At 40.1% G+C, this 23,655-nt stretch overlaps 1 protein-coding gene across 3 annotated transcripts in view; it reads left to right on the forward strand.

The window, feature by feature from the left end:
• Positions 1-11,927: 11,927 nt before the first annotated feature.
• LRP4 (LDL receptor related protein 4) overlaps positions 11,928-23,655 on the forward strand; it is an 83,615-nt gene continuing 71,887 nt past the window's right edge. For all 3 annotated transcript variants that reach the window (XM_015629764.2, XM_015629765.2, XM_015629766.2), the window contains exon 1: positions 11,928-12,132. In XM_015629764.2, the coding sequence (XP_015485250.1) occupies positions 12,048-12,132 (85 nt within the window). In that variant the 5' untranslated portion in view covers positions 11,928-12,047. The remainder of the gene's footprint in view (positions 12,133-23,655) is intronic.

Here is a 23,655-nt window from a genome sequence, read left to right on the forward strand (position 1 = left end):
TTAGATATAAATATTTCAAAGATGAGCAGAGAGAATAGTTTAGGGAGTAGACAATGAGATACTCTAGTGTGAAGAATGATTGAAAAAATGTAAGATTGCCTTAAAGAGGATAAGCATAACATATGAAATTATGTTATCTAAAATTATTTGTGCTACAATTAAACTCATTCAAAACTCCAGTTTGTTCAGTTCTGCACTTTGTGCATTTTATTATAGGCTATAAATTTAAATATGGGATATTTTTTAGTAATAGATACAATTAGATCACAGAATACATTGATACAAGATACTTTTGAGCCCAGAAATTTAGCAGAATTTAGAAAGGAAGTGGATTCAAGCAGAATGAGGAAAACACAGGATTATATTTTTACACACCTAAACAATATCATTGGTGTTTAAAAACCTCTTCTGTAGTGCTGGTCAACTGAGCTGGTAGGAGCCTTCCACAGGTTGTGCACTGTTTCCTTTTGAGTTTTTAAACCATTTCTGTAAACAAGGATTTAGCCTTGATCAGTATGTGGCACACTGAGGCCTTTAAAGTCCAGTTTTGAATACTACATACTCTGACATATCTCTGGTTTTTCCTTTGGGGTTGTTGGTTCTTTTTCTGTTGTGTTTTTGTTTTTTTTTCTTTTTTCACTTGTTACTCTTTGGTTTCTATAGGTTAGACTTTGTTATTTCCTTCAGACCATCTAAGGGAAACCTTTTGAACACTGGTCCCACTGGCGGTTTTAACAACTTCATTTCAGTAGTAATGGTGCCTGACTGTTAAGAACTTAAGGAAAATTATACAAAAACAAGATGTCATTTCTGGAGCCATTTATAGACTTCCCTGTTTACTATTATTTCTCCCTTGGCTTGCCAGGGCCCGGATTAGGTGATATAACAGATCAGCAGCACTCATCTGTTCCCTAACTCTCATGACCTCAAGAGAGAGAAATGCTGCCAGCCTTGGCCATAGGTGTTAAGTCTGTTTTACCAGAGTTTAGAACCCTGGACTAGTGCATTTTAATAAATTGAGAAGGCTTTTCTGGGCCACTGGAAACCATCTGGAGGTTTAATAGCTGCCCCCAGAGGGGCACATCTAACAAGGGCTTAATGTGCTTTTGGACACAGCTGGAAGAATGATGCTGAAAAAAATTCCTTTTCCCTGTCACAGCCCCTTGGCAGATTATCAGAGGTACAGATCTCACTTCAGGGAAACCCTATGGAGTACACTTTTACCATCCACCCTGGGAATCATGGTGATGATTACATCTCTTAATTAAAATTGCTGCATTCTGTTTACCAGGGACATTTGGGTGTCCAAATAGGTCTTTCAAGGAGGATCAATTGGATTATATTGGTACATTCTGTGCAAACCCTCTTTTAATGTGATCTTGATTTGATTTGGCTTAATTCGCTTCGAAGTGTGGTTTAAGTAGAATTTCAGAAATCATACGTTTAGTAAACTGGGCTAACTTAGTTATGCAAGAGTCCATTTGACCACAAGTTTGAAAATAGTGGTATAATTTAAATTATGTAATGAAATAAAATATCTTTATTATGTTAAGATGCATGGACTGAAAACCTCTCACCTGTGTGTAAGTTTTGTGTTTCTCAGCAACTTTGCTAAAATCAGATTTCTGTTTTTCTCCAGTAACACATACTTTGCCCCACTATGTTAATTGCTTAGCTTACGGTCTGCTGATTTTATGTTCAATTTTCCAAATTATACTATCAATGTTGAACTGCAATATTTTCCTTTTATTAGACAAAGTTCTCCTGAGAAACAGCTCCTCTTTCAGATAGAGTATTATATAGAATAATAAACAGGACTAGATATCAAGAAAATATTCTACAGGAAGTGCCTTGTTTTAAACAGACTGAGCTACTTGGCCTGGCTTCTATTACTTTTATTGGAATGAAATGCTTCATTTGCTTAGAATTTCAACAATTACTACTAAGATGGTTACAATACAGCTTTTTTAGGTGTAGTTGAGGAAACAAACTTTTTTTTTTTTTTTTTTTTCCTTCAAGTCACTGATGGAAATGTGCAAAGAACTAAGCTGTGGGCAGTCTTCAGTATTATTCCATGTGACTGTGAAATCAATGTAAGGCAGCTTCACAGAAACACTGAGAAAATGTCTCTGGCCTTTCTTGTTTATCCTTTGAGCATCCAAAGCTTTTATCCTGTTTTAAAGCATAGTTGGCTAAGAATCTGTACTGTGCAGAGCTTGGCTTTTTTGACTTTGATAGTCTTTTGTGTTCTTCAAGGCTTCCCATGTATTTTCCAGGTGAGTTTTCCTTGTACATAATAATTAATAAAATTGCAGGTGTGGTAACAAAAAGACACATGAAAACCAAATTATACTGTGAAGAGAAAAACATTGACTTAAACAACTGTCAATCTTTATTGATAAGCTATTATTTTTGGCACATTAGCAGAGGTAAGTTTTGAGGAGAGAACTGAAGAAATGGAGAGTCAGAGTTTCACATGCTATTATTTATGTAAATTATTTGAAATACTGTAAGTGAAATTAGAATTCTATTTTGTAAGTCATTTAAAAAATCAATGGCACTGAAGCTGGATGATTCATTTATGAGTCAGTTGCAAACCCATAAAAACCTCTCATTGAATTTTTGATTTAATAATTATTTATAGGAATAATGACCAAACTCTCTAAAGACGTACTAAAAATAAGATTATCTTATATAAAACAGTCAGCCAAAACCTCAATGAAATTTTGTGATGAAATCCATATTTTTATATTGTTGGTTCCTCAAGAGTCATTTACAAAATAAGATCCACTACTTCTAGTTCTTCTGCTAATCTGAGCCTTCTCAAGCTGAATGAACTGTTTATCTGGTTCACCTACAGCACAGTGGTTTTGCAAGTAAATGAATTATTTTTCCCAAATAATGCAGTATTAATATGTGTTTATCTCTTCAGGTAAAACCTAGACAAGCAGATAGAACTTACACTGTTCTTTAAGACCTTTAGAGAAATGAGATTCACCAAGTTTCTCTCTCCTAACATCTGCCACAAGAGGAATTTTGGAAACAACTGTGTGTTTTCCAGCTAATGATAGATAACATGATTACAGCAGCAGCTCTCTTAAGTAGCCAGCTTTTCTACCATTACAGAGCTTAACCAGTAATTGTACCTGGAAGTCTTAAGTCAGGAATATACTTAACTAGTAAGATGTCATAAGCATACAAGAAACTGTACTGTCAACATGATGCCATCATAATTTCTATTTTATTTACTAGTTTAACTGCATTTTAATCTGGATTGCTAAAATTTTATTTTCCCTCTTGGACAGAAAGTAAAGAGAAATCTGCTCTGATTTTGAGATGTCTGTATTGTTGATTATTTAGGCCTAAACAAGCTCCGAGATCCTTGTATTTTAAATACAAGTTGTTGGGAGTTAAAAAACGCCTTGAAATACTCTTCTACTCCTCAGCCATAAGGAGTACTGTTGAACTTTGCTTGATGTGCTTATGAGAAAAGGGAATGCAGTATGACAGATTCTGTGGCTCATTGAGGCCACATGTTCATTTCCAAATCAATGGTAGCTGTAAGTTGTATAATAGATTCCTGGCATGTATTAAATGCACTGTCCAAATTCTGATTTTGAGTTTAGTGTTTAGTAAGCAAAGTTGACTTTTTTGAAAGAGCAAACTGTTGAAAGACTCTCCTTCAGTTTTTGTTCCCATTATCTCATCAGGAAGGAAAGGACATCTTTAAAAGTACTTAAGTACCAAGTGAGTGACCCTTCTCTGTTGGAATGCCGCCCCACTAATGATGCAGAGAAGAAAAACAGCCATTTCTGGCAGAGTTTGCAGGATCTCTCATGCCAAACAAAGAAAAAAATTCTAAAATGCCTGGTAAAAATAAATATCACTATGAAATTCTGGCATGGAAAGCATTTCTGACAGCCAAGGCTTAGCTCATCCTGGGGGGTAACCCAAAAAGGCCTGCAATTTTCATTATTTGTTTCTACTTATTGAATGTTCCTTGCAAACATAAGCTGCCAGACTCTGTTATCCATTAGACAAGGTGTCTGTGTGAGAAAATGATAGTAAGTAAATGGCTTTGTGTGTGTGCAAGAGAACAGGCACACCTTCCATAAGTGGGAGTGAGCTGTTGTTTCTGGGGGTGGAGTGAAGCTGTATCTGATGGCTGCAGTGGCCAGCTCTTGTGGGAAAGGTGCATAACTTTCTGTGTGCAGAACAGAGATTAATCACATGCAAAGTACTCTGAAAATATTTTGTCTTATAACATCTGCATAGAAAAGCAAATGATGGAATCAAGGGGAAAAACCCAACAAAATGAAAGAAAGAGGAGATCACAGATTCATTAAAATACTGGAATTCTTGCAAAACAATTCTTAATTCTGTCTGCTAGCTACTCAAAAGGGCTTTTGGAAGACAGTGCTGCAGAGCCCTGCCACTCCACAGGAGTTGCAGTCAAAATATTTTTCCAGCAAAAGCACACATCTGTAGCCTGGTGATTCATTCCATAATATAAGAGGATATAGTGATAAATGTTTTTTTCTTTTGCTACATAATGCTTAAGGTGTTTTCAAGAGTAACAACTTTATGGAGTGACTAGAGGAGAAGGTATAAGGGTTGGAGTACTTAAGAAGAAAAGCAAATCACTTACTGAGAGAGGATATAAACCAATTGAGACTGAAACAGTAAATGAAGATTATGGCAATTAATTCTAAACAGACTAGAGGAAGCATGGAACATTTTTCAGAATATAGTAGAAAATTATTAAGTAACCTAAGTAATTTTTAGCTGACGAATGTTTTTAAATTTTTGTTTTGATTTGTTAACTTTATCATTCTAGTTTCTAGACCACAGCAAAATTCAAATTCTGCATTTGAATCTGATAATAACATTATATATTAAGAAAATATCCTTAAGATTCTAACTTTAAGTGTTGAATTTTACACTATGTTAGTAAAGGAAGAGGTGTTCCATGAATATGTAAAGTTTAGATGTGGATCAGAGTTTTTCTAAAATTCTGTGACTAGATATTTCTGATACTTACTAAACATACTCAGTGTTCTCTAAGTTATGTGAAACAGAAACAAGAGAAACCTGTAGTCTCTATGACATGGTCTTCCCTATGCATTATATGTGTTGGGTTTTGCTCAAGTCTCTGATAGAGTTTGCAACAACTCTGCTGACCTAGAATGAATGGAAATGCAATACACAAACCCCGATTACCTTCAACTCTTAGAATGCTAATATCATGTTAAAGTTTCTAAAATCCTAATCTTGCAATGATATGGACACAAGTATGTGACTGGGAGGGAGGCTGGATGTGTGTGCTTATGTGTGGGTGACTCATGTGAAGAGGGTGTGCAAGTCTGGATCTTGCTCCCACCTGTGCCTTTATTCAGGTCTCACCCAGTACTCCTAAGGAGCAATTAATTTGTTCCCTCACTCACATTTATCAAAAGCTAGTATGACAGAGGGAGAGGTGTTAAGAGGTATCTCTGATACAGCCACCCGATAGGAAAGCAGATGGTTGACATCTTATCAGAAACACTCAAGGGTTATATCTTGTTTGTGTTGGCAGGACTTGCCAGACCCATCATGCCAATAAAGTATTAGAAGTGAATCATCTTCAAAAAAGAAAACTCTCTTTATCATTCTGTCTACATTTTTACATCTCCACAGTGGCTTCTGCGAACAAGAAAGGTGTGTGAGCTGAGAAAAGGATGTTTATGTCTTTCACATCTATTCCCATGACTACTTGTTTCTTTACAGGCCCAATTTATGTATTCTAGGTTTTTTCAGAAAGGAAAAGTCAGCCCATTGAAGATATTCCACATACTGAGAGATATAAGGTCACCTTCCTTTCTGATTGTGTGATTGATTTTTACCACAAACATCTTATCTGAGTACAGAGACTATTGATGGCAAACTGCATTAATAGCTGGAAGTCAAAGAAAAACACACGTCTTCAGTTCTTTAGAAAGTGCTTCTCTGTGGAGTCAAAAATTAATTTAGGAGACACAACTTGCTACTTATCCATTTGAATGTGTTTGGGGAATAAAGGTGGCTAGGCTTCTGTCTTCAAGCTTAATTCTTTTGCTGGCTTTTAAGAGAACATTTCCCTTTTAAGCTCTTCCTCTTTTCCTTTTTTTCTGTGCCAGAATCAAGGTATTAAGCTGTGCAGTTCCTAAGGGTAGGCCATAGGCTATCTTTGCAATGTAGACATTGTGCAAGGCCTGGATAATTGCCATTTCACTGCAGGGAGGAGTCTCATCAGGAATAGAAGAGGGTGTTTATTTGCATTATTTTTACATAGAGGATGTTAGGGAACCAGCACAAGAAGGAGCAGAACCAGCTTTCAAAAACACAGGGAGAAAGAAACACTTGAAGAAAGTTTTGGTTTGGTCTGTTGTTTGATTTTGGGGTGGGTTTTTGTTTTTTTTTTTCCTATTTTGAGAGTCAATTTACTTATGGTTTTGTTCTCTTTTCTCTCTTTTTATTTTTTATTTCTTATTTTTTTTTCTTAGGAAGATTAAAGTGCCTTGGAGGTTGGTTTCTGTCCCACCTTCTAGACATACACATGAAAAGGGAAGGGGTTAGATGAATCTGTACTTTGGACAACACATTACAAAGGACCTTTTGCAAGATTCTTCATATCTCAGCTTTTAAATGTAGCCATTTAATGTAATCTTTAGTTTTGCTGATCTGAACTGCAAAGTAGAATTAGAAAGGTCCTTGAGATGATCACAAAGTTTCCCAGAACAAATGTGAAACTGGAATGCTTAGAAAGCAGCAGTAAATGAAAGGTGAAGAAAATTAAGTAACACATAAACTCTGACTTGCTAAACTGAATTTTATATTTTTGTAAATGAAAACAAGTGGTAACACTGCAGAAGATGGCATATGGTTTTATTAAGAATAAGTGAGCAGTAACTTGAGAAACACTGTAGGGGACGATGGTGACAGTATTTGAATATTTATGACACCTGTGAGCACCTATGGGTACACAGTACTAATGGCAGTACTTAGAAAACTTAAGGGAAGGCAACAAAGGAAAATGTGATAAAATAAAAATATAAATCAATGTTAAAATTTCATTTAATGTATTTAACAGAGAAACCATAATTTACAAATTAGGTAACCAGATGCAAAAGCTGACAATTCCTCAGCTCTTTGGAAAATTAAACTAGTTCTTTACATCAGTGAAGCTGGACGCAAAACTGTCCTGAGTATGGGAAAATCTGACTTTTAGCTTACCTGGTAATCCAAACTACCACCTCTTTAGTTCACTGGTGGTATGGAAGAGGGAACTGATGTATTTAATGTACCAGTGGAGTAACTAAAGAAATTAAAAGGACCACCAGAAAATCTCATGGTCTTAATACCTGTGATTTTATCTAGAACTTAGAGCCCTGTTGGTAATGTTTTGGTGTTTTCCTGGCTTTTCTGTTTATTTAGTGGAGTTTGCTAGTAAAACAGAATTTGATCAGAGTGCAGAGTTTGTAATTATCTTTCCAGTCCAAATTTCATGAGCTATATCCATTGTAGAACGCAAGTTTGGTAGGCATTCCAAAAGATCACCTAGTCCAGTCTGTACAGCACCAAGACTAAACATATCAAGGCTAGTACCAGCATGTTTATCGAATTGCGTTCTTATAAAAATCCAGTGGAAGAGATTCCACAGTCCCTCTAGACTGTCTGCTCCATTTTTTGTTGAAAAATCCTCAGTTGAAATAATGATCAGAAAAATATTTTAAGCATTTCTTTTTGCAAATGAAGTTGACTCTTTCATGTCTTTCTACTGGAGCCATAGAGGATGGCTGATGAACATTTCTGTAATTAGCTCTTATAAATATCAGAAAGCTGCATCTGTCTTGAAGCTTTTATTTCTTGACTAGGCATACCTAATTCTTTCAGCTTCTTCTCAAAGTGTTTGATTTATACATTTATTATTATTATTATTTTCTTGTTTCTCTTCAGTTGTTTTTATGTTTCTACGGTGTTCAGGCAGGACCAGACATACTATCCAATGGGGGCTTCAGTATTATGCGAATTTTAGAAAACAAATTGTCTCGTATATGACACACCTGTTCAGATGTTCCAGAATTCAACACATTCCTGGCAGTGCTGCTGCATTGTTGGTTTATATTGTTTGTAATCCTAAAATGCTGTATTTCTGTCTAGTCCAAAATTCAGTGCAGTTTATTAATTTTTCATTCTGTTTCCCAAGAATAGCATGTTTCTAACTACTGTGGTTTACCTTGTTGGTTTTTTGTGCAAACTGATCAATTTGCCAATAGGATTTGGGGTGTCTGATCTCATCCTTCCTAGTGTTTTCAGCTCTTTGCCTTTGTTTTGAGGTTATCAGTTGTCGTGGCTCAGATTTTCCAAGCATAAATGTTGCATTGTTTAAGTTGTCAGTGTACATAGTAGACAAAACAGAACTCTAGATGCATCTAGGAACAAATCTGAAGTGCCTTTGTCTTTTGATGAATAATGACTAATGACCACTGTGGTTTCCTTCTATCAGATGCTTGCACATTTTCACGTATCTGTATTTAAAATGTCATTCTATGAAAGTGTCTTGTGAGATGATGCTGAAAGCCATACAAGGTGTATCGTGTCTGTTGCCTTCTGTTCACACAGTGAGCTTTACCTTGCTTTAAAAAGGGAACTTGTTTTAGCACAAATGAATTTTGCCCATTTTTCATGTGTTTTTCATTCTAGTAAATTAATTCACTCTGTCTCAAGTATTTAAAACACAATTGCTCCAAACCTTTCTGAACACAACAATTAAGCTACCCAATGTGTCATTCTCTTCTAGGAAACTTGTGTGAAGAAGCATGAAAAGAATTTAAATCCTTTAAAAATACTTTGATAGGTAAGACCTACACCATTTTTTCTTCCCCCCCCCACCTTTCTTTCTTTAAACCTCTTATTAAAATCTCTACAGTTTCAAGATAGATGAAGTGTATTTTCCCTAATAATCCTACCTCATTCTGGTCCCTTTCTTTCTTCTTTTTCTAATGACACAGTGTTCTTGGTTGTCTTTTTCCTGACACAGGTTTGTTATTTAAAAACACCCTGAAAATTATGCAAATTATTTGTATTATTTCATAGCACTTATTTTCTATCATTGGATTGGTTTATTTCACTAATGTTTCTTTTTGGAGGGGGGGTATATCTGAATTATGCCCCAAAATGGTTAATAGGATAATAATCTCCTTCCTGTTCCATTTATAATGACTGGTGGAGTTTTTTTTGCTTGGGCATGTTGTCATATAAATGAATTGTTAATTATATTTTAATTAATTCTTTCTTGTCTGTCTCACAATACTTGCTTTATATATCATTTATCAGTGATCTATAAATTATTGCAGGTTATTTAATGATGTTCCTCCCTCATAGGTGTGGGTAGGAGCAAGTACCTACTGGGTAGGTTCAACCCATGCTATTTGTGCATGGATTGAAGTGTATTTTGATATTTACATAATCTTAAAGTTATTTGGTCTGAAAGAGGCAAGATGAAAACATATGGTTAAATTTTATCAACATTGTTTAGCAACTTTTCTACTTTTGTGAGAAATATCCATTTTACACTGCATAAATCTACTTTATAATTATTCCTCAAAGATCCCACATGTAATCAGGGCTATATTCAATTGAAGTATTTATCAACAGGTAGGTAATTGAGAAGTTTATAGTATAAATTTTCATCCATTCAAATGCAATCTATTTAGGAGATTTTTGTGAAAGATAATACTATGTGCTTCTCTGACATTTCACATGGGGATTTCAAAATTAATAATAAGGCAGAGATACAGTTTAAGGAAGTTGAGTTTAGAGAGGAAAGTGATTTGTCAGAATACAGTGCAGGGTGCAGAGGACTGGTAAACGCATTTTAATAGAGTGGGTAAAAACATTTGTTCCCTGGGGAGAAAAGAACTGAAGAGCTAACAAGTGAATTTATTTGAATTTAGGACAATATTTTTCGAGGGGCTTTTGTTTCAAACACAGGAAAATACTGATCTCAACAGCTGACTGTTCCATGACCTAAGTATTTAATTATCAGGAAGTTCTGGGCCCTGCCTCTGTCCTTTATCACTCTCAGTACTTCAGCACCTAAACTTCTAAAAGTTTCTGTGAGCCTGAAGTTAGAAGGACTCCTCTGAGTTATACTACCTGATGATCTAGCCTTAGTAGAGAATATAAACTTAAATTAATTTTGGTTACATTGCTCTGTATTTTAGGGAGATACAGTGGGGGTTTTGCATTCTAGTCAGTCAGCCAGTCAGTGTGAGGTTATTGTTTTCTCCCTCTTAACCTTAACCCACTATTCAGAATTCTTACCCTTCAACCATCTTAAACTCTGGTATCTTGTAGTTTATTACTTTTCAATAATTGCATATACTTTCTGTGCCTCAGTCTGTCACTGATTCCAAGTCAGTATTAAAATAGAGAAGTTTTTTTAATCTCTTCACCTCAACAAGTCCCTCTTGACTACCTGTATTTGTTGTTACCCTTCTGCAACTTTGCACACTTTGCCTATTTTGCACTAACGTGGATTTATTCCTATCTTGAAGCAGTGGTTCTTCATATAAAGAAAAAAGTCTTCTTTTTAAAAATTTTGGTGGCTGTGTACAGTAGATTTAAACATGGTTTGCTGCTTACTATTTCTTCTGGTGTTCCTGCTCCTGGGAGTTCTCCTCAGTGAAGCTGTGTTGGATTATTTTCTCTTTCCACTGAGCACAATTTGTCAAGACTCAATCCCTGTTATAATTTTATGTTGACATTTTTAATAATACCCGTTGTCTTCACCATTTTACATTTAATTAATAAGAGTGGCATAATTCTCTCCATCACATGCTGTGCCAATTTCTTACTCTTGTGATTGTTTAAAGGATGGGATTAATTACAGCTTCTTCTAGATTCATCTACAGGAAGGCTTTAAACAAGACCTTTTCTATTACTGGCTCTTTGGTCTCAATTTGACAAAATTCTCATCTTCTCCTGTGGTCTGGGTTTGGACTATCCAAGTGAGCTTCCTTCTTTGAGTTAATACTTTGAGATCAACTGAGATTATTTATTTAGCAACAGTTCCTTGCGTTGTCAACCCTATGTATTAAAATGTCAAATCATACCAAAAGGATCGTAAAACTGGCTCTAAGGGTGATCTCCAGCCTGTCTGCTTTTTAATGCAGCACAGAACAGAAGGCACATAAGCTAATTGTCCAAGTGTTAATTTCTGTTCCTGCAGGAATCAACCCTGAATCTTTTTTTTAGGGTACCTGAGGTTCCTACATAGTTAGCTATCTTTGGACACCGTTGCTACAAGGAAAATAGAATCTTGTCTCGAACGGAGGGGAAAAATAGACGTTTCTCATAGGTAGCAATATGCATGCTGGGCAAAGGACTCGTGAATGTTTCCCTTTCGAAGGGAGTTTGGCAAGTGGGGACGGGACGGGAAGTAGGGCTCTGCGACTTGTCCTGGGTACAGCCTAGCTGGCACAAGTCGGGAAGCGGTGGCAACGCGCTGGGACAGGAGGATGTCGGGCAGCCCTGCGGCGCTCCGCCGAGAGCCCGGAGCAAAGTTCCTTGGCGATGCTGCTGGAGTTGGGACAGGGAGAGCCGACATCGACGGCCCCGAGCACCGGAGCTGCTTTAGGAAGGGCTTCTCCGCCAGCGGTGAGGGAGCCGTACCCAGGGCAAGTCCGGGAGCTCCGGGCGAGCCTAGGGGTCTCTCTAGTGACGGCCTCACGAGGTGGGGAAGGGAGGCGCGTGTCCCGCGCGGAGACTCGGCCGCGGGACCGCCTCTGCCTCGTCGAAAGTTTGCGAAGTGCCTCGGCGCTGGGGGGAGCGGGGCGGGGGCTGCCCCGGCGGGGCTCCTCCTTCGGGGCCGGGCCTGGGCGGGCGGAGCGGAGAGGGAGCCCCCGGCCCCGGAGTTGCCGCGGCTGCGGACGGAGCGAGCGGCGGTCGTGCCGGGGCGCTCCGCGCAGGAGGAGCCCGCGACGTCGCTGCGGGCGGCCCGGGCGCGGGGCCGGGGCGCTGCCACCATGAGGCGGCGCGGCGGGGGTTGTCTCCTGCCCGCGCCTCCGCAGCTCCTGCTGGTGCTGCTGGGAGCGCTGCTCCGCTCCAGAGGTAAGCGGCTGCCGCGGCACGCTCTGCCCCGCGGCAGCGCGGGGGGCCCAGCTGCCGTCCCGGGCTCGGCGGCGGCGATCCGTGCCCAGGCGGAGAGCCCTGCCCGGTCGCGCCGCTCACCTGCCCGCGCCCGCCGGGCTGGGAGCCCTGCCCTGCGCCGCCGCGCTTTGTCCGCGCCCCGTCCCGCGCCCAGACGCGGGGCTCTCGCCTTCGCCGTGTCCCGGGAAGAGTGACCCGGCAGGCCGGAGCGCGGGTCGCGGAGAGGCTCTGCCCTGGCCAGCGGGCTCTCCCCAGCGGAGAGCCCGCAGCGCCCACGCGGCCGCTGCTCCCCGCGGAAGTTTGGCGGCGGCGGGCGCGGGCTTTGTTCCCGCGGTGCGAGCGGCGGGCCGGGCCGGGGCGGGCGCGCAGGTTGCCTCGCAGGCTGCCGTGCCCGGCGTGTCGGGACAGCCGCCGCTCCGGAGCAGGAATGCAGCCGCGCACCCGCCGCGACGGGCCCCTTAAAGGTACAGCCCGGCTCCGCGGTGGCGCCCCGGGCTACCTGCCTCGCCTCGGCGGGGACTGGGAATCCTCCCGCAGCGCCCTGGCACAGCGGGGCCAGAGCAGGAGTACCAAAAATAGTGACGAGGGGAGGGTTTCGCTGCGCTCTTGGCTAGCCGGGAGGTAGTCCCGTCAAGTCTCGCCATGAAAACTTCATCTTTGTGGTTGCTCTGTCAACTGGCATCTGCTTTTCTTCGTTTTGTGCGGTGGTTCTTGATTGTACAAGTGCGCCCGGTGGAGAAGAAAGCATCTAAACGGTTCGGGAGATGGTTTATAAAGAATTAGAAGGCTTTTGGGGGAGGGGTGTGGAGAGGAGATACGTACCTCATTTCTTTCCCTTCATTGCTTTGGCAGCTGCTGTAAAATTTCACCCATCCGTTTTCTGATGTGCTACTCTGAAATTACAGGAAGCATTTGCAGTAGTGCTGCTGACCTCCATCATTCTACATGTATTGCCCCTGGGGCAGAATCGTAGGGAGTTTGGGTTTCAAGTAATACTATTTTTTTTCTAACAAAAAAACCTAAATGCAGGCAGCTTTGAAGAATGTGCTAAGGCAGCTTGGATAGACTGACTTGAGAGGGCTGTATTTCCGTGTATCAGAAATCCTACTTTTTAGGAGCCAGAAGTACTCTTGAGTTCCCAAATGCCACACAGATACTTAGCTGCTCTCTAGGAGTGAGAAGGATCTAAAAGATACATCTTAGTGTAGGTACAGATCTGGATGTGTTTTATTTTGGCTGTTACCCAGGTGCTCCTAGTTAATGTGTCTGGGCTGTTAACAGCCATGTGGGGGATGTCTGATTGTAAAATGCAAGTTTGCTAGTCGGTGGTTGTTTCTTGATGTCTCTAGGATGCTTTTTTTATGGCAGCTTGTTTCTCTTTCATGTAGTTTTCCCATCAGTGCACTTTTGTGTATCCTCTTGTCAGATGACTGTAAGTTTATGATTGAATGTACAGCTGCTTCCAGAAGTGAATATCTTCTTTCCTTCATCAAAATAAAAGGAAATAAAGACACAATTTTGAAATAAGGACACAATCCCTGAGCGATCTTTTTCCTATTTGAAGCAAGGAAAACCAGGAGGAGATATCAGGACAGAGGTGGCAGAGAAAATACCAAAATTTGTGATGAGTGTTCCTCCACTTAGCTAGAAAATTTTCCAAGATGTCCCTTAGAAGTACCTGCCGGGGTGGTGTGCTGTCATAAAGCATCCACAGAAGTTGCGATGCCAAGCAGGTAAGTTGTTAGAAACACTTGGTCATTTACTGCTCTGCCTCAGTACAGGAGAGCATAAAGCAAACAAGTCTACAAGACTGACCTTTGACTCTTGTAGTGGATAGTGGCAGATCAAACTGGAGAAGGAAGTGCCAAAAAAACCACAAACCAACAAAAGAGGTATGTAAGTACCTTGAGCCCTTGGAAAAGTGCATTGCAGGTAAAAACAGGTATAGAGAGGGAAATTAATGCTAATGTCGTGCACTGCTAGTGTCTGGATTGAAGAAGGACCTGGTGTTAAGATGGTCTGTGTTAGTATAAATACAGAATGTCACAGAACCTGTCTGGCTGATGTGTTTGCTGACCTGGCTCCTGGAGGTCTGCCAGAAAAATATATTGCTAATATCAGAGCTTCATTTCTGAAGCATCTTAACTACATTTTATAGTTGGAAACCTGAATGTGTTACTTCTGTAGAGTATATTTTGCAGTGGGACTCAAAATTTCCATTACCTGTGCTTGGCATTGCTGTTGGTTCTACAGCTATTAGCCAAGTGCAAAGTACCCTTTTTCTTATTGTCAGCTTGGAGGTGATAACGTTCTACTTCCTGGGTATGTTGATAATGCCAGGGTGCTGATCATCAATCTGGATGATACTCACAGATCTCTTGATCACCATGAATTACCTTAACTTTCTTTTTTCCAAAGTGGTGATGGCACTAACATTCCCTGTATTTCTAAAATGAAGAGCAATGTGCTGCAGGTGGTGACAAGTGGTGGTTTTTTTATTTTGCTTTTGACAATTCTGTCTACTAAAACATAATGGAAAAGCATATAGCATAAATCTTCCAGTATGAAGTTAGCCTTATTGTTTTATTTAGTGTATAAAAGCAATTTTCTTTTATATTCTCTTTCTAGAAGCTTTCAGTTGTGTGCTATAGCACTGTTTGCTTCAACAGGGAAACTCTTCTTATATCTTGTGAGTGTGGGTGTATGCAGCAAGAAAATTAATAGGTGCATAGTTATGTAAAGTGCTTGCATTTCCAGAGTATCTTTTGAACATTGAAGAGGGACATTCTCTTCCTGTGGGCCATAAAATGTGATTTCAGAAGACTTGTAGCTGTTTTTCTACATTGTATTCCTTGAATTTACAGAAGGAAACGTGGTTAGATAGAAACATTATCCAGTTGTAGTTCAAACCAGAAAGCAGTACTTGCTGAGAAAAAGAAATCAAAGTAATTTGTGTTTTGTTTTTACTTGTAAATGCTCTCCAGACTAGTGAAATTAACATTAAAAAATAGTTAAAGCATTAATTCTATGAGAATGATCTGTAGTCTGATAGTGCTCTTGAATCTTCATGCACTCTTGTGAAATAGGCAAATATTATCCTTGTTTTGTAAATGTGGGAAGTGAAGTAGAAATTGTCTTGCCCAAGGCCAACTCCATTTGCCCTAGAATGCAACTTACTGTCGAACACAATAGAATGTATGCTTCATAACACTTACAAAAGCTGATAAAGAGATAGTATCTTAAAAACCAGTCAAGGTTTTAAAAATAGGTTTATATAGTAAGTGCATGTTCTGCACCTTCATTGGATTCCTTTCTGCTTGTGACTATTTCTCTTTTTAACAGTACTTATGTTTCTCTTGCTGATAGTCAAAAGATCGTAAAACCACAGAAATTTTACTGACTGTCTGTTGGAAAGGGTGAGTTGGTAAATAAAGTGTTATTAAAATAGATGTAAAAGAAATTTGGATACTTAATTTCTCTAGTCCTCCATTATTTCTAGTTTAGCTCTGGCATACAACAACCCCACTCCCTTGAATGGCATGCGGTATTTAGCATCTGTCTGTTTCACACAAATCATGTCAGAAAACACTAAATGTAATTGTCATCCACAAATCTCATGTCTTTGATGGTTAGGCTCTTACTTTTGTGTCTGTGGTGGCAATGGTTCTTTGCCATTGCTGTTGGGTTAGATATTTTATGGGATTTTGTTGCTCTACTGAGTGAAAACTGGGCACTATAATGCTCCTTGAATCTCTTCTTTCTTCTGTCTGTAGATTTCCATTTCCCTGTACTAAAGATAGTAAGTATGGATCCAGGGGCATGTTATTCTGTAGACTTGTAGTTTATTCATGCTGTATATCTGGTTGCTCTGGGACTGTTACCTGGGAGCATTTGACTGCCCTCCTGTTGTGAGTGAATTCATGCTCAGGTTTTTCAGCTTTCCAGGCATGTTTTTTTTGCCTCCTTTATGCAGAACTGTCTGTTAGATGCTGAAGCATTCCAGCCTGTGCATTTGGTCTTGAGCTGCATTAAGTCTTTCTGTGAGCAGCAGATCTCCTCAGCTGTTGTGAGCCTAGATGAAAGGAGACTCACTGTGAAAGGGCAGGAAAATAAGTTTTCATAAAGACTTTATTAACATCAAATGGAGCTAATGTTTGTTGATTTTTGTAGCGCTGAATTGTGAATGACCGAAATTCCTCATATCAGGGAATTACATAATTTAATATAGAAGACAAAGGAAAAAAGGGAATTGAAGTGCCATGAGCCCCATTCTGATGGTATGAGATATATTAAGCATTCTGGTATAAGCGTGTTAGCACACCTGTGGGTTGAAAAGTAGTAACAGAAGCTTTGTCTGTCATGAGGTTCTTAGGTGATTAGGTTCTTCTGGTATTAGCCACCAGTCAGGAAGTCAGAAACCATTAAGATTAACAGACAGTAATGTAGATGCATATTCAATGTTTGTACTGCCGATTGCAGTTTTGTCAAAAAGTGCATGACCAAAGACAGCACAGATCTTGTTTCTCAAGCTGTTTGTTGTATGTTGACAGCAACTTTCTGGTGTTGCAATACTCAGTAGTAAAAAGCACCATATTTTTTTCCCTGAATGGGTTAGAGTTAGAATGGAATTCACCTTCTGTACTATAGTGATGAGGCTGTGTAAAGGACTGTTGTCCAGCAAAGCTTCCAGTAGATAACACATGTGCCTGAAAACAGACCCCATGTTCTGTAGTGTCAAAGTGGAATTTTACTCTTGGAGTTAAATCTACCAACAGTGAGACGTTATCATGACTCCATGCAGGGGAGACCCCTCTCCTGGCTTCCAGCATGGTGACTTCCTCCGTACGCCCTAGCAGGGCATAGTCTTCTGTGTCTCTTTGTTAGTGCCTGACAGCCCCTCCCGGCTGCTGGAGCTTTCTGTTTCTATTGCATAGCAGCAGTTCTTTAATCAGAAATCTTGTTAGTATTCAAGGATAATTGATCCGACTCTCTGGTAGGGGGTGGGGACCCAGCCTTGCATCCTTCTCCTTCTTGCCACCCCCAGTTTGACCCCTGTTGTCTCTTTGTTTTCTCCTGTTAAGTTTGTGCCAGTGATATGTGTGTGTGCTGTTTTTCCAAGCAGCCTGAAGTTGGCTGTAACCAAGAGCAGCAGTTAAATAGAGCCCGATTTCCCCGCTTCCTGGCGTTCAGTTGTTCGGCTCCATTTTCTGGTCTTCTGTGTTTTTGATTTGCAGAGAAGGAACTTACTTGGTGCCCCCGGGCATCTCTTAAACCCATTAGAACAAACTCCATTATTTCACTGTACTTAGAAATCCTCCTCCTTTAGTCCCAGCATCCATCAAAATAATGTATCCTCTGTAAGGCCCTCTGGAAAATGTTTAATAGGATCTTTTCAAACTCAAGGAGAGTTCCAGTTGGAAGGGGGGAGGGGAGAAGGCTAATGGAAGATCTGACTGTGACTTGCAGTAAGCCTGAACTTGGCCTGTGTCAGCTCTCCCTTCACCTCCATGCTGAGGGAAAACTGAACAGAGCGGATCCAACACTGGGATCAAAGCTGGAAACAAAAGGCTTTGGGAGAAAAATTTCCCGTCTGGCCAAGAGGCAGCCACACAAAAGTGGTGCATAATTTATCACTCGAGGTTTATTTCTGCTGTGCTCCTTCTGGAGAGAGGAGGAAAAAAGAAGTGACTCTCCTGCTGTTTCGAAGTGGATAAGTGATGGCTTTGGAGATTTGAGGCAGGAAGGAGCTAGAGATACCATGGAAAAACCTTTTCAGTGCATTCTGTACCCAGCTCCTCTCTTCTCAGACATGGTCAGACATTATTTCTGTTGAGGGGAACCCTATTCTTGCATTTGGAAGTTTCAAAGTGTGAGGACTTTTAACTTCTTCGGTAATTTCCAAATCACAGTGGTGTTGCCCTTGGCAAAATCAAGTTCTTTGACTTTCTGAGGTGTGTTACTTAAGGATTGGTTTAGGTGCTGTGGCTCTGTGTAACATGAAGGAAGAGGCTACGTTTGCCCCAAAGGCTTTATAGTCTTAATTGGACATCTGACATCTGATAAGGATCAGGGGTGTGATAATTCTACTGGGATAGATAAGGTCAATATTAAAATGGTATCACTTTCTAATTAAATTTCCTTTAACTTTGGTTTAATGGGGAAAGCTTCCAAAGTTTTTCATTCCAATCTCTTCTTAGAACAAGGATAGAGAGAGGTTTTGGGTAGGAGCTTGGCATCAAAGACTACTGAAAGCTGGTAACTGTAAATGAAGCAGATGTAAGAGTAGTGTAAACCATGAGAAGAAGGTAAAGGAATATAGGAGTATAGATATTAACAGAAGCAAAGATAGGCATTTTGGAAATGAGAGCCAAGGACTTGAGCTGGCAAAGGAACAGAAGAGTCGTGTAAGGAAATCCAAGTGGAGTAATTATGTGGGATCTGATGGCAGAAAGAGTTGTTAATTAGGTAGGATAAAAGATGGAAATTTTGAAAGTGAAGATGAGCGTTGAGCATAGTTTAACTGCTGAGACAGGGAAGGACTTATTTTACGAATGCTTTAAAGGAGGATGTGACAGATTGTTAGGAATCTGTGACAGTAAAGTCCATGACCTAGTGGAGTGGTTTTATGAAGTATTAGGAGCCTAGCAATGGGGTCAGAGGTGGAAGGGAAGACTATTAGCAGAATAGTGAGATGGTGAGCCCATGAGATAGTTCCATCACCACCTCTATCTGCAGTAGAATGCAGAAATGCAGGTAGACCTGCAGGTAGAATGTGGAATCTGTCAGCCTTGGGAACACAAAGCCAGAAGGATTTTTGAGTGGGATGTTCAGGAAGATATTCTGGAGGACAGTATTGTCTGGAAAAGTGTATAAAATGGGAGGGCAGAACTGAATTGAGAAGCTAGAATTTTGTAGATAATTGCTTGGAGAAAAGCATAAAGTGAGAATAGGTGATTACTATGGGTTTGGTAAGAAGTCTGGATATAGAAACAAGTGTAAGTCTGGTGACAGAAAATTGCTCCTTTCCTGGAAAAGCAGCCTACTTCTCTTCCCCTTCCCCATTAAGAATGAATGTGAAAGAGTGAGTCACTATTTTGAGCAGTTAAAACACAGACACCTGATGTTCTCAGCCTTCTTCTCTGAAAGGCTTGTAAGAAGCATTCTGGGACTATGTAAGGTTAGAGGGAAATACACACTCTGCTCCTTTAGCCTGAATCTCCAGCTCTGTCAGTTCATTTGACTTGGTGACAGCTGGTAGTGCTGGGAGAGGTTCTTGCTTAAGGTGCAGCCATTCAGTGTATCAGAACTGTCTCGTGGGATCTAGGATTAGAATAAAATAAAGACACACCTTCTTTCCTTTTTTTTTTTTTTTTCCCTTTGTGCTCCCACCCAATTTTAGTTTAGAATTTCCATAACTGCTGAATAGTCAAATCCTTTCTTTGCAACTCTGAGGGCAGGAAAAACAAAAAAAGGAAAGAAGTCTTGGGGTTGTAATTTCCTCCTTCTGTTCCAAGCTTCTTAGGATGAACCAGGAGGTGGGATGATTCTCTGAATTAAACTGTGTTTTTTAAGAGGAAGCCAGCTTTGCTGCTGTCTTTTCTTTGTTATTCAGACTTTGCCATTTCTTCAGGCTTGACAAATTTATGAAATTAGGTTTTTGAGGCCTCAGAGACTGCATTCTCTTCACTGTGATTTTTGAAGCTTGCTACTCCTGAAAAGCCTGAGTTGAGTTTCTTGTGGCTGGAGGACATGCTACTAATTTGTGCTGCCTTTATAAAGGGCCTTGATCAGCATAGTACCTATTAGCATGAGGAAAAACATAATGAGTCTGTCTGTGAGAGAAAACTAGAGCTTGTGGTATGGGAAAGGGGAGATTGCCATTCTGGAGGCTTTAATAGCCAAGAAACGATAGAATAGTCATTGGTAAGTAGGAATGCTAGAGGACTACCTGCATTTTTGTCATGGATCTCAAATAGAGCTATTCAGTGTCTAAATCTTAGAAAGCATGATGCAAAAGTAAGTGAGAGACTGGGTCAGGAATCCTTCAAAAGCAATAGTCATTGCCCTGCAAACAGACCAAAGTTAAATACAAGGAAAGAGCAGGTTGAGCTCAGAGCTGTATGCATGCAGAGATGAAGTGATGATGGGAATTTTCTTGGGCATTGTCTTGGAAACAGGGAAGGACTGATTTGTCTGGTTGGTGTGGTTATGGCCCTTTGCTATCTTAGGGAAGGCTGTCTCTGCATCTGATTTCTTCCCTGATCCAGTGAACAGCAGCTGCAAGAGGGTGTTGACTCATGAAGAGCTGATTGCCGAGCAGTTGTCTCCACCACAAGGGTGGTAACCTCATGTGTTCCAGTTTGAACTGTCACCACTCATGAATCAATACTGTTTGGTAGGCCTTTGTTCACTGCATTTTTGAGTGTATGGAAGAATTCAGACCCACAATCAGCATTACCTTAAACAACAAAAGACCTTTAGGCCTTTTGGGTGTGAATTGTTGGTTTTTAGGGGGTTTGGTTTTGTTTGTTTGTTCCATTATTTGTTTTGTTTTTTTTCTCCAGGCACAAGGTTCTTTTATCTGGGAAGCAGGTGGATCCCCTGCCTGTGCCTCAACTCCTCTGCTAGAAGGGCAGATTTGTCATCTTTGCATCTTTGACAGTTATGCTGAGTAATTTCTATGCTACCAGTACTCAAGCAAGAACAACCTTGGTGTTCTCTGACTTCTGCAACCTTCAACTACAATCTTTGGTTTGAAGCAGCTTGCTCACTAACAGGAGAAGCCTGTTATTTCTCTGAGGTTTTTCTTGTTTGTGACCTGTCTTCTGTGAACTGGAAGATGAGGAGCTTTAATCTTCTGTTGCTCTTACTGCAAATACCAGACTAGAACAAAATAAACAAATTGCATACGTTTAAGTTTTCCAGTCAATTGTCCCTAGAAAATGTTGGGCATTTTTTGGCTTCTTTTCTTGCCTTGTTATGGTTAGTTCTTCACCCATAAGTCTTTAGAAGTCTGGGAGCAAACTTTTAAGCTTGGAAGGAATGTCTAAAAAAAGGGATAATTCCTGTGATACTATGTAGTAACCTTTTCTTAGTTGGTTGTGCTGGAGAAGCAAACTTGATGATGGTAATATGTATGCTGGAAGAACAAGAGAAATTCAGATGATTATTTTTTGAGAAAGGACCCGTGAGCAATTTTTGTGATAAGATGATTTAGAACAGACTGGCAAGAAAGAGGGGGTGGCAGACACTTGCCTCCTTTAAATGTTTGGCAAAACCCCACATAGCTTAATTGGGTACACAAGGTGAAACCTAACACAGTTGCAATATAGAAATAATGGGAGATAGAGGGAAAATTAGACCTATGTACAGTTCATCAATTGTAGGATAAAAATAAACAGTACTCAGACAGAAGCCTTCAAGCAAGGAAGGGAGTGAGGCAGGGATGACATCTTCGGTATGTACATCTTGACTTACCCGCTCAGGCGAAACAGCCTCTGAGCTCAGGCTTCGATTAAGTGACTGGGACAGCTGCCAAAACACCTACGTTTGCTGGCTAATAAACTGTGGTGCATTGGTCCTGCAGGTTTATCTGGGAATGACATGGAGTGTTATCTGGGTTTGTTTTGGGTTTTTTCTTGAACATCATAACAACATGCTTTGCCTCCTGTGTCAAGGTCTAAAATTAAATATGGTGGCAATGCTACAACTGCTTCTTGAGGTGTTGTGAGGACAGGGGGCCATTGGAGTTATACCCCAGAAGTCCAGGTAGCCTAAGGAGCCAGCTTTTCTGACAGTGCATGCTGCATACCAAAGGCTCTAAGGTATGTGCTTTATGGCTCCATGCCCTTTTAGAGACAAGTAGAGGGGGAGTGGCTCACAGGAGCAAAATGACAGTAACTCCATAAGGAGAGTATTATTGGTTGTGGGATGGGACTGAGCTAAGGTGGGTAGACAGCACAGACCCTCTATAGCCCCACAGTAATGAGCCTCAGGAACTCTTGCATGCCTAAGGCTCTGTGTGGCTGTGCTGGCTGTGTAAGTGGCCCAAGCAAGTAGGACGTGTTTGAACTGTTCAAGCCGTTAGAACTGAATACAATGCTGAGATTTTTCTCCTATACTAATCAAGAGTAAATTAAATACTTGGCTCCCACAAGAACAAACTCCAGAGCTCTGTATATTCTTTTGTTGTAAGCAAAGGGAAGTCAACTTTTTATTTTCAGATGTGCAAAGATATGAAATTACTAGATCTATGTGATTTGTGTAATGATTGCTACAGAGTAGGACTGGGAGAATTTCCATTGCTGATCCTAGCAGCACCAAAACCAATTCTTTTTATGCAATCTCATCCAAAGCAGGAAAAATTGTCTCTGTGTAAAAGCACAAGGGAACCATAGACTGAAACCAAGTGAAAATGCTATCTATCCATGTCTGTGAAAACATTGTTTCTGGGGTTTGATACTCCTTTTGAGGCTTGGGAAGCAAATAATTTAATCCAAAATTCTCAGGAGAAACTAGTAAGAGTCTAAACCAGAACACAAGTTTCTATAGCAGAAAAAAAAAAGTCCAAACCTGCTAGCCAACTAGACTGCCAGAAGTTATTGTACAAAGTTATTCTGCTGGCACCTAGTGCCAAGTGAAATGTGCAAAATCACGTCAGACTTTTACCAAATACTGAGCTGGCATGTGCAATTTGGATTGCAAGTTGGATAGAGGGAGAATGCTATAAACAATAAATGTCAGAATGAAAAGTAAAAGGAGAGATTGAGAAGAAAATTTTATAATCTTATGAGGAAAAGAACATATATTAGAGCAAGAAACACTTATCTTACTAGAAATAAAATGTTGTTCTTTGGAACATTTTCATTTCTATCCTTGGACTCCATGCCATGTATCCTTTTCTCTCAAAACCTCTGTGGAGACAAGCCCTTCATATGTTGAATCTACTAGAGGAAGAAAGTCAAGCATCCTGCTTTTTACATGTGGGTAACACTTGCAGAGCTTGTTTTGCCAATAAAAGTGTCTTTGAATTGATTGTGGTGGGATGTGGTGTGAGTTCTGATGTAACATGAGGCTCTTTGCAAGTGCAGATTTTTATGAGAACTCATCTCTAAAATCTCTAGTAATTTTGTTTTCTTGTTGCTGTTGGGAATTGGCTCCTTTCTTTCTGTGGTCCATTGTTGTATGGATGATGTTTAGAAATGAAATTACTTCCATCTGGTTAAGAAATCTGATTTATTGCTGGGGGCCTGAATTGCTGTTTTAGCTAGCAGGAAATAAACAATGTTCCAACTGTCCCAAATTATCACCCACTTGCCTTTCTGTAGATCTGTCTTTTGCAAGGATCCTAGAAGAGATGACTTATGGATCATGAATTGCATTTTGCCAATCTCTCTTCCTTCATATCTATCAATTTAGCCCTCTTCTCCTGTTTAAATTTGGTAAATTAAACACACTCCTAAAAACAATTAAACAGTGGGCTGG

This window comes from Parus major, chromosome 5, assembly GCF_001522545.3.
Source record: "Parus major isolate Abel chromosome 5, Parus_major1.1, whole genome shotgun sequence".
NCBI classification, from domain to species: Eukaryota; Metazoa; Chordata; class Aves; order Passeriformes; family Paridae; genus Parus; species Parus major.